The following is a 12,255-nucleotide window of genomic DNA, read 5'->3' on the forward strand; positions in this document are numbered from 1 at the left end:
TCCCTTTTTCCTCTCTTTACCTGACTGGAATTTATTGGCTTCATTTCTCCTTTTTCTCCAACTTTCCAGAGTATACCTGGAAGTAGTAAATAATTTCTCTTAGAAATCTCTCTTATTCTATTAGAATAGGAAATATTATTAGACTGGTAAAAAAAAAAATTGTTGACCAGCTATATATCTGGTGAGAGTAAAGATTATGAAACATTTACCATGCTCTCCAAGGCTTAAATAAACCCAACAATTACACTGCAACTTTATTCTAACATGATTCATTCTGGAGTATATTAAGAGTAGGAACACTGCTCTTGAACTCCATCCAGGAGAGTTACGTTATTAAAGTAAAACCTGCGGTTGCTGCGGGATTACTAGTCACACAGTCCCCAGCGCACCACATCTAGGGATCCCGTGGTAGCCAGGCTTCAGTGTATCCATATACCTCGTTCGCCCATGAAATTGCTTTTTAAACATTCTATGAAGGGTCAGCTTCCCCTGCATGTGACTGTTCACTGTCTAACAGGTCTAAGAGTGTCACCAGTTCCAGTAGCAATAGCAGTGACAGTTCAGCCAGTGATTCTTCATCTGAGAGTGAAGAAACATCTACCTCATCCTCCTCAGAGGACAGTGACACCGATGAAAGTTCCTCCAGTTCATCGTCTTCATCCTCCTCCACGAGCTCTTCCTCGTCCTCTGATTCAGACTCAGATTCTAGCTCTTCCAGTAGCAGCAGCACCAACACAGAGAGCAGCTCCGAGGATGAACCACCAAAGAAGAAGAAAAAGAAATAGAATCGCTCTGTCCCTATTGGACTGCCGGACTGAACACATCAGTGTGATTCTCGAAAGGGAATTTAGATCGTGTTAAGGTCAAACAGGTTAACCAGTCAACATTTCTAGAGTTTGGAAGTTTCTAAATGTTTTACACATCATAAGAGCATAAAGAGTATTGTGTGTGTGTGCGTGTGTGTGTATATATATATATATATATATATATATATATATATATATATATATATAAAAGACTTTTTTTATTTTAAGGGTAAATCTCGTTTTTCTTTTTTATCTTTAATATATATCTCTAAAACTTAAAGCTGAATCCAGTAAATCTGTTATTGTGATGAAACTTTTCTTTTCTCCCTGTGAAATGAATGCCACACTTTGTTACATGTTAGTGCTACGTATCAGACATGTTTTCAGGATAATGAACCACAATGTCTGGCAGTGAATTTCTCATGCTTTTGGCTGTGTTATTATGGAAGATTTACTACCTTGTTACTATAAACTTAGAAGAGTTTTCCTCTTAATAAATGTGCTCGATTTTTATGTTTATGTTCAGAAGGTTATTGTGACTTCTTAAATGAAAAGCTCAAGGAACCTATTAATATATTTATGCCTTTTCAGTCGTACAAGTGTCCACTTACTGTGTTATGTCATTCGTTTTCTTCTGGTTCTTAGAGTTACTCTTGTCTGAGGAAAATCAATCTAGAGGAACCTAAAAAGGAACCAAAATTCTGAAAGTACTTAGGAGTCCAGTCTTGGTGCCTTTTGATAAGTTGTGTGTATCAGAAAAGAGTCACTTAAAAGTTTAATTTAAGTAAAGTGATATAAATATCTTTGTGTGTTAATATGCTGTAAAAGGTAGGAGAGGAAAAGGAAGAGGAAGAAAGGTAATTTTTACCAAAACTTAGGGCGATGTTGGTTGCCTTTTATTAAGTTTTTCTAAGCATTCATAAAGATTGCCTTTTATTATTTTATTATTATTTTTGCCATTGTGATTTGACAGTTCATGGCAACTGGTCATATCTGGCGATCTACTGAGTAAATACAAATGACTTGGATTAATCTCATGTGTTTACATAGCATAGACACCGTTGAAATGTAGCATGTAAGATTAAAAAGAAATACTGCACAATATTTCTTAAAAGTGATATACTCTGCTGTGGTGAAATTATTTAGTTGTGCATGACATCATTCTATGATGTCTTTTAAGCTTTTTGGAAAGAGGTATCGTTTGTAGAAAAATCGTGACTTGGGCTAAATAAGGGTTTTTAAAACTATGAATGTTGTCTTTTTTATATTTTTATGAGAAAGTAGAAAACTGCTTTTGAAAAAATGAGCTTCTATTTAAGTGTTGAAATACACGTATGTTGTAAGTTTAAGGAGCCTGTAACTCCTTGTATGTTTTATAGAACCAGCTGTTTTCAGTGATTGTAAATAAACTCTCAAAACATCATTTCAAAGGCTCCATACAGAACATATCAATTGACAGGTAGATTTAATAAATTACTAATTAATCCCATTTTACAACGGTAGTCTCTATAAGGGCATTTTTAGCAGTTAAAGAACTTGGAAGAGAAAAGAAAAGTGTACTTAGGTTGCAACACTTGGAATTAAATAAAACTCGTTTGTGCTCACGAGCTCAAGCATCTATTATCTCTTTGCTATTTTACTTAATGCTAGCTCTTATTCCTTTGGAGGGTAAGGACATTTAAGCAAATTCTAATTATTTTTATTGTTGTAACTGTTACAAGGTGTACCTGGAGAAGTACAGAAGGCAGGAATTCTATTCTTTTCTAGTCATACAGTTCATTCAAAACAGAATCAGTGGCGGGGCACCTGTGGGGCAGGGTCAGTTGAGCATCTGACTCTTGATGTCCACTCAGGTCACGATCCAAGCGTTGTGGGATTGAGCCCTGTGTTGGGTTCTGTGCTGAGTGTAGAGCCTGCTTGAGATTCTCTCTTTCTCTTCCTCTGACCCCCGTCCCAATACGAATAACAAAAACAGAAAACAGAATCAATGGCAAGGTAGAGTCTAACTTCCGAAGAGTTTCTCCATATCCTGCCTAAAAGCAAAATTTGGAAGTTGAGTCCCTGACGTATGTCTTTTTTTTTTTTTTTTTTTAGTGTTTCTTTATTTTTGAGGGAGAGAGAGAGAGAGAGAGTACAAGCAGGGGAGGTGCAGACAGAGAGGGAGACACAACATCTGAAACAGGCTCCAGTCTCTGAGCTGTCAGCACAGAGCCCGACGCAGGGTTCGAACCCACCAACTGTGAGATCATGACCTGAGCTGAAGTCAGATGCTCAACCAACTGAGCCACTCAGCTCTCCCCCACCCTCGGCAAATGCCTTAAATGTAACATTTCTCAACCACAACCATATCAAGAAGAGTCATTAGATCATAGGTTTTCATTCCACAAACATTTCATTAGTACTTTGTCCTGGAATTAAAATATAGTTGTAGGCTACACATTAGCCCTGGTAATGGGGGGGGGGGGGGGGGAAGTGCAGAGAAGGTATACTTCATATTCATAGGTTTGCAGAAAAATTGCAAAAACGCTGTTGACATACCTCACCCAGCTTCCCCTTATGTTAGCATCTTCCATAACCATAGTTCACCAGCTTTTTTATTAATGTCCTTTTTCTGTTCCAGAGTATGACCCAGAAAATAGTTAGCTACTAGTCAGTCTGCTACTGTCTATAACAGTTCCTCAGTATCTCCTAGTCCTTCATGCCCTTATTGTTTTAAAAGAGTGTTTTATCAATTTTTTTTTTTTTTTTTTTTTTTTTTTTGTCTGATGTCCCTCAGTTTGGGTTTATTGATGTTGTGATTGAATTAAGGTCGTACTTTTTGGAAGAAAATGACAGCAGTGAAGCTGTCCTCCATCCACCCTATCACAGGATTTCTAGTGTCAATATGTCTTATTTATTATTAGTGATGTTGATTTGGTTATTTGCTTAAGGTGGTTTCAGTCAGATTTCTTCATTGTAAAGTTACCCTTTTAGTTAACAGATATCTTGGGAGAGATACTTGTGAGACCAGGCAAATTGTTACCCTATACTCACCCACTAGTTTTAGTGGATCTCATCTACAATTATTCCTGTGATGTTTTGCACGTGGTGATGTTCTGTTTCCCTCTCTCCTACGCTAATTGGAATTCTCTAAGATTGTGCTAGCTGTCTCTTCTCCACCATTTTTTAATCTTTTAATTTTTTGAAAGTGCAATTGGCTTTATTAAGTAATTCATGAATTGATTATCATTCCATCTAGCAAGTAGAGAGATGCTCCTCTCCCATTTATTTGATTTTTTTATACTGTGTACTCAGATGTTTATTTTGTTCTGTGAGTTAAAATCCAATAATACCATTGTTTCTTTTGTTGTTCACATTGTTCCTCCTTTGGCTATTAGGAGAGCTCCTTCACTTTGGCTCCTTTATTCTTTAAACAAATCCTCATTGTTTCTTTGCTTGTTGGTTGGCTTTTGGTATTTCCTTACATCCTGGAACCACAAGATGTTCCATGTTTGATGTTCCAGTTCAGGTCTCCCTGACCCACCTTTGGAACCAACCACTTCTCTAAGAGGTCTGCCCTGGTTTTTGATTGAAGAATGGTGTTTAGAATCCAGGATCTTGGTGCTATCTTTCTAGGTTTTCTGGATTTTGAGTAACAGTGTACTAAGGTAGTTAGACAACACATGGAATCTTGCCATTAGCTGGAAGAAAGAAGGAGCCATCACCTTCAACGTTTCTCCTCTAGCTTTACTTCTCTAGGACTTCCTCAGGAGCGATGCTTTCTCTGACAACAGATGGAAGAGGCAAATTCTTTAATTAAAAATCGTCATTACTGCATCCTTTCCCCCACTATAATATATCTACATTCAGACATGGGCCAAATACCTGTTTTCTCATACCAAGCTGAGCTGTTGGCAGGGGAAGAAAAATGTTATATATATGTATGACCGTACTGCCATACCTCAGCTTATGGGGCCTTAGTTGGAAGAAGTTGGCCCAAAGCAATATGTCAAATTGTATGTTTGTATGCTGGCCTGCAGGTTTTTACACCCTGGGCAAATTGTGCCAGAAAAAGATTTAGATGTGGGGTGTGTGTGTGTGTGTGTGTGTGTGTGTGTGTGTGTAAAAGAGAGGGGGAAAAGGAGAGAAATGCATCATTAAAGAGGAAAAGAGAAAGGAAAGCCAATACGATACATGGGCTGCAAATGTTAGATTAATTTTAGGAAGGGGTACAGGTGGAAGTTGAAGTCCTAGAAATTGCCAGTGTTCTTGAAAAGTCTTTTATGTAACCTCAAGGGTACTTGTGCTGGCCACTCAAGGTAATCCGTAATATCAACCATAAACATAAGTAGAATGCCTGTTTGGAAGATCCTATAAAACAATGTATAATAACACTTCAATAATGGTTTCCTTGGAGTTCACTCTCTAGTCGGGGAGACCAGACACACAGAAACCTGAACAACGAAGAGGGCTTTCAGTTAAACATGGAAAATTGAACCCATGTGTTTATTACCATTCTTCTGAAATCCAACTAAGAAGCCATCAAAAAACAGCACAAACGCATAAGGCAAAGAGAAAGGGAGAGGAGACGAGATGAAACACAAAAAAATGACAATTCTTTCAGAAGCTGTAAAATTGATGGAATAATGGCTGCCGATTTAAACCAAGCAAGGCCAAAGCACAAGCCGGCAGTAAGAGAAAAGCAACAGGAAGCAAGCTGATTTGTGCCGCGGAACTCTGGAAAGTCTCCAAACTTGATGGCACCATACACTTGTCAGCCAAGGTGCAGGCAAGGCTTGAAGACAAAAACACCAGTGGAAAGTTTATGTGAGAATCTGAATCTACACTCCTCTCCTGTTCGTGCTGTCTTGGTGGTTTGTTTTATATTTAATCCCTTTATCGTGAGATTTTATGAATACACAGTAGTGAGCCCCAGTGTTCAACCTGCCATGATTAATGATTAAAATGGTTATTATGTTAATTTAAAATTAGAGATGATACAAGTTGCCATATGCTAAGAGCTACTTGGGGTGTAGACAGTAAGTGCTATTAGACCACAATGATAAATTCCTAGCTACATCTTACTCTCCCCCAAAATTTCTGGACAAAACAAGTATGAAAATCCATAGAATTGCTGAATAACTTTTTTTATATGGACATTGTGTTGCACATTTGATAAAATGATTACCCTCCTTAGGAAGTCCTGAGAGTACTCCGAAAAGGTGGTTTCTGTACTAGGCAAATCCATAATAAAGTCTGGGATCACAAAACATGTAAGCCAAGGCCGTTAGATATTTGCACAAAGAAATCATCGGTAACTAGCTCTCTTGAAGGGAATCATGAGTATGTGGACAAAGGAGAAAATGCTCATTCACGCAAAATTTAATAGCTATTGCTAAGTACCTGTCTCTGTCCTCCAAGGATTCACAGGCTATTAATTGACAATTACAGGTATTGCTTAAGTGATAAAAAGAAGTTTCTTGAGGGGCGCCTGGGTGGCGCAGTCGGTTGAGCGTCCGACTTCAGCCAGGTCACGATCTCGCGGTCCGTGAGTTCGAGCCCCGCGTCGGGCTCTGGGCTGATGGCTCAGAGCCTGGAGCCTGTTTCCGATTCTGTGTCTCCCTCTCTGTCTGCCCCTCCCCCGTTCATGCTCTGTCTCTCTCTGTCCCAAAAATAAATAAACGTTGAAAAAAAAAATTAAAAAAAAAAAAAAAAAAAAAAAAGAAAAAGAAGTTTCTTGAGAGCTTAGAGTCTGAAACATTTGCTAGGAGAGTTTGGATAAGCATTTCATAGGAGGTGTATTTGGCTGAGAAAGAATTGGTGGGCATGGCTGGAAGTCTGCTCTTGTGGACACCAACATGGGTTGAGGCTATATGGGAGGCTGGGGGAAGGGATTGCTATATTCCCAAGGCTTATCTGTCATACTAAGGAATTTGGGTTTTATCTGGGAGATGGCAGGAGAGCCTCACGTTAAAAAAAAAAAACAACACAAAACATTTAAAATCTCAAGAATGTCAAGATTAGAAGTAGAGGATTAAGTGACTTGATCTATAAGCCAACCCAAACCCCAAGACTCCACTAAGAACCAAATTGTGACCTGGGCACCTGGATGGCTCAGTTGGTTGAGCATCCAACTTTGGCTCAGGTCATGATCTCACAGTTTTGTGGGTTTGAGCCCCACGTCAGGCTCTGTGCTGACAGCTCAGAGCCTGGAGCCTGCTTTGGATTCTGTGTCTCCCTCTCTCTCTGCCCCTTACCTGCTCCTGCTCTTTCTGTCTCAAAAAGAAATAAACATTAAAAAGCAAAACAAACAAAATTGTGCCCCAAATTCTGTAATCTCTGTTTGTGATGGTATAACTTTACTTTTGGATCTGGTATTATTAATGTAATTCTAGGAAGAAATCAAAATAATATTAGATCCTTCAGAAAATATCAAAAAAGGAGAAAAGAATAGCAGTAGAACTAGGAAGGAAAAATTAGTACAGAAATAAGGAAGAAATTAATAAAATCCATGATGTTAATGGTGTGGGTAAATATATATGTATGTGGGTGTGATTAGTACTCAATTATATAAAATACATTGCTTTATTTCATTAGTTGATCAGCTTGTAATCAACATTTAAATGCTCAAGAAAAATTGTTTCTTCACATGTTATTAGATTTATTGGTTTAATATCTTTAGCTTTAAGTTAAAAGAATGAGAGATATTATTGTAGGCGTCCAGAAGAGAAATGAGGATCACTCCTGGGGACTTTGGTCATCAGAGTCACTTGATACAGTGACTTGTCCCCACCACTAATGCCAGACAGAGTACACCCCCTTATAGGAGCTCTACTGTGTGATTTGTGTGCTCTTGCTTATAATTTATGCAAATTCAAGACATTTATACACACCCAGCCTATTAACAATGAGAGCAGAAAGGAGGCGACAAATGTGACAGAACTTAATGATCAACAGATTGCAGTGGAGGGGTGTACCTAGGAAAGTTTCCAGATCTGTTGTTTGGATAAATATTGAAACAAAAATATCCATTTTGGTACAGTTTTATTATTAAAACTATAATGGCAGATATAACCTTCACAAATATAAACCAACTCGAGCAACAGGAGAAAAGTCAGACTATTTTATTACCATAATGGAATACTACAGTTTTTCAAAATTTTCAGATCTGGGTATCTGAAAGTGTTGTCTCTAGTCTTTCATGGTTACTAAATTGCTAACAGCTCTCATATTTGGATGGTAAGATTATAGATGACATTTTTTCTTTCCAATTTTTCTTTAAAACTTTAACATGGATGGAGCTAAAGAGTATACTGCTAAGTGAAATAAGTCAGTCAGAGAAAGACAAACACCATATGATTTCACTCAAATGTGGAATTTAAGAAACAAAACAAATGAACAAAAGGGAAAAAGAGAGAGACAAACCAAGAAACAGATTCTTAATTATAGAAAGCAAACTAAAGGTTACTAGAGCATGGGGATGGGTGAAACAGGTGAGGGGATTAAGGAGTTCACATGTCCTGATGAGCACTGGGTGATTATTATAAAAACTTAAAAAAAACTTTATTGAGGTGCAGTTGATAGAATAGTCTGCATATATTGAAAGTGTATAATCTGACACATATACAGTCATAAAATCAACACCACAAGCAAGATCATTAAAACTCACCTCCAAGCTTCCATGTGTCCCTTTGTAATCCTTCCCACCAATTCCACCCAGTTTACTCTATCACCCCGCCCCCAATAATCCTGGATAGATTTAAACCTAATGACATCAATAATCTCATTAAATATGAATGGTCTAAACACTCTAACTAAAAGGTAGAGATTATCAGATTGGATAAGAGAGCAAGTCATGCTACTGACCAGAAATGCACAAATAGATATGCCAATACTGATAAACAGAAAATTAGAGAGTATGTATTAATGACAAAATAGATTTCAGAAGACAGAATATTACCAGCGCTAAAGAAGGTCATTTTGTATGGCTTTGTGGTCAATACATGAAAAGGACATAACATCCTAAATAATTATGCACCTTATAATAGATCTTGAAAATATATGTACTGGCACAAGAACAGACACTCATGTCAACGGAACAGAATAGAGAACCCAGAAATGGACCTACAAACAAATGGCCAACTAATCTTTGACAAAGCAGGAAAGAATATCCTATGGAAAAAAGACAGTCTCTTCAGCAAGTAGTGCCGGGAAAACTGGACAGTGACACACAGAAGAATGAACCTGGACCACTTGCTTACACTATACACAAAAAGAAAATGGATGAAAGACCTAAACATAAGATAGGAAGCCATCAAAATTCTCAAGGAGAAAGCAGGCAAAAACCTCTTTGATCTTGGCCACAGCAACTTCTTACTAAACACGTCTCCAGAGGCAAGGGAAACAAAAGCAAAAATGAACGACTGGAACCTCATCAAAACAAAAAGCTTCTGCAGAGCCAAGGAAACAATCAGCAAAACTAAAAGGCAACTGACAGAGTGGGAGAAGATATTTGCAAATGACATATCAGATAAAGGGTTAGTACCCAAAATCTATAAAGAACTTATCAAACCTAACACCCACAAAACAAATAATCCAGGGAAGAAATGGGCAAAACACATGAATGGACACTTCTCCAAAGAAGACATCCAGATGGCCAACCGACACTTGAAAAAATGCTCCACATCACTCATCATCAGGGAAATACAAATCAAAACCACAATGAGATACCATCTCACACCTGTCAAAATGGCTAACATTAACAACTCAGGCAACAACAGATGTTGACGAGGATGTGGAGAAAGAGAATCCCTTTTACATTGTTGGTGGCAATGCAAGCTGGTGCAGCCATTCTGGAAAACAGTATGGAGGTTCCTCAAAAAGTTAAAAATAGAACTACCCTACGACCCAACAATCACACTACTAGGCATTTATCCAAGGGAAACAGGTGTGCCGTTTTGAAGGGACACATGCACCCCCATGTTTATAGCAGCACTATCTACAATAGCTAAAGTATGGAAAGAGCCCAAATGTCCACTGATGGATGAATGGATAAAGAAGATGTGGTATATCTATACAATGGAGTATTACTCAGCAGTCAAAAAGAATGAAATCTTGCCATTTGCAACTACGTGGATGGAGCTGGAAGGTATTATGCTAAGTGAAATTAGTCAGTCAGAAAAAGACAAAAATCATATGACTTCACTCATAGGAGGACTTTAAGAGATAAAACAAATGAACATAAGGGAAGGGAAACAAAAATAATATAAAAACAGGGAGGGGACAAAACAGAAGAGGCTGATAAATATGAACAACAAACAAAGGGTTATTGGAGGGGGTGTGGGAGGGGGGATGGGCTAAAGGGGTAAGGGGCACTAAGGAATCTACTCCTGAAATCACTGTTGCACTATATATATGCTAACTAATTTGTATGTAAATTAAAAAAAAAGAAAATTTTAAAAAAAGAATAGAAAATATAGGAATAAAACAGATAAAAATAAAATGAGAAATAGATAAATCCATAAGTATAGTCAGAGATGTCTTTTTTTAATTGTTTCTAATGGGATTTTTAATTTATTTTTGAGAGAGACAGAGTATGAGCAGGGGAGGGGCAGAGAGAGAGGGAGACACAGAATCTGAAGCTGGCTCCAGGCCCTGAGCTGTGAGATTGAGCCCAACAGAGGGCCTGAACTCGTGAACTGTGAGATCATGACCTAATCTGAAGTCAGCCGCTTAACTGACTGAGTCACCCAGGTGCCACTAGTCAGAGATTTCGATATCCATACTCAATATTTGATAGAACAAGGAGACATAAAATCAGTAAGGATATAGAAAACTTGACAACACAACCAACCAATTCAATTGAAGTTGTATTTATAGAACACTCCACCCAACAATAGCAGAATACATATTCTTTTCAAAGTGCACCCAGAGTATTTTCTAAGATATGTTTACCCAGGTAGTCTATGTTCCTAATCATAAAAAAGTCTCATAAATAGAAAAGGATTTAAGTCATGCAAGATATATACAAGGTATATCTGACCACAGTGGAATTAAACTAGAAATCAATAACAGAACCATTTTTAGAAAATCCCCCAGTGTATGGAAACTAAATAATACACTTCCATACAACCCATGGGCCAAAGAAGAACTCAAAACTCCTTTTTCCTCAAAAGGAAAATTAGAAAATATTTTTAACCAAAGGTGAAAGCAAAATATACTGGTATTTGTGAGATGCCTCTAAAACAGTACTAAGGGGAAATTTATAGCACTAAATATTAGAAAAAAAAGAAAGTTCCTAAATGAATGAGTTCAGCTTGCACCTTAAAAAACCAGTAGGGGGGCGCCTGGGTGGCTCAGTCGGTTGAGCGGCCGACTTGGGCTCAGGTCACGATCTCACAGTCTGTGAGTTCGAGCCCTGCGTCGGGCTCTGTGCTGACAGCTCGGAGCCTGAAGCCTGTCTCGGATTCTGTGTCTCCCTCTCTCTGACCCTCCCCCGTTCATGCTCTGTCTCTGTCTCAAAAATAAATAAACGTTAAAAAAAAAAAAAAAAAACCAGCAGGGACAGGGCACCTGGGTGGCTCTGTAGGTTAAGCACCCGACTTCAGCTCAGGTCATGAGCTCACCATTGGTTTGTGAGTTCAGGCACCAAATGGGATGAGTTTGAGCCCCGCTTCAGGTGAGTTTGAGCCCTGCTTCAGGCTCTGAACTGACAGTGCAGAGCCTTCATGGGATTCTCTCTCTCTCTCTCTCCCCCTCGCTCCCGCTCTCTCTCTCTCTCTCAAAAAGAAAGAAAGAAAGAAACTAGAACAAAAATAACTAGAAGGAGGACCTGGGTGGCTCAGTCAATGAAGCTTCCGACTTCAGCTCAGGTCATGATCTCAAGAATCGTGGGTTTGAGCCCCACATCAGGCCCTACATCAGGCTCTCTGCTGTCAGTATAGAGCCCACTTTGGATCCTCTGTCCCCCTCTCTCTCCGCCCCTTCCCTGCGCACATGCTCTGTCTCTGTCTCTCAAAAATAGATAAATAAACTTAAAAAAAGAAACTATAAAAAGAGGGACACCTGGGTGCTCAGTTGGTTGAAAATCTCTTTTTTAAAAATTTTTTTATGTTTATTTATTTATTTTTGAGAGACAGAGACAGAGTGTGAGCAGGGGAGGGGCAGAGAGAGAGAGAGACGCCGAATCTGAAGCAGGCTCCAGGCTCTGAGCTGTGAGCACAGAGCCTGAGGTGGGTTCAAACCACAAACTGTGAGATCATGACCTGAGCTGAAGTTGGACGATTAACCGACTGAGCCTCCCAGGCACCCCTGGTCAGGTATTCTTTGAATATACCTAATATGACTTGAATGCTTTTACCCTTATAGGGACTTCTTTTATGATCTGGAATATAGACTATCTTGGCAAATATAACTTTGTGGATGTTCTGAGTGCATTCTGAAAAGAATATGTATTCTACTATTGGGTGGA

General features: G+C 38.6%; 1 protein-coding gene across 1 annotated transcript in view; it reads left to right on the forward strand.

The window, feature by feature from the left end:
* The window catches only part of ZCCHC10 (zinc finger CCHC-type containing 10), a 28,554-nt gene extending 26,141 nt beyond the window's left edge, over positions 1 to 2,413 (forward strand). The window contains exon 4 of the mRNA XM_025924791.2: positions 518 to 2,413. Coding sequence (XP_025780576.1) covers positions 518 to 785 — 268 coding nt within the window. The 3' untranslated portion in view covers positions 786 to 2,413. The remainder of the gene's footprint in view (positions 1 to 517) is intronic.
* The last annotated feature ends 9,842 nt before the right edge of the window (positions 2,414 to 12,255 follow it).

The sequence above is a fragment of the Puma concolor genome, chromosome A1 (genome assembly GCF_028749965.1).
Source record: "Puma concolor isolate L17-30 chromosome A1, mPumCon1.1.hap2, whole genome shotgun sequence".
NCBI classification, from domain to species: domain Eukaryota; kingdom Metazoa; phylum Chordata; class Mammalia; order Carnivora; family Felidae; genus Puma; species Puma concolor.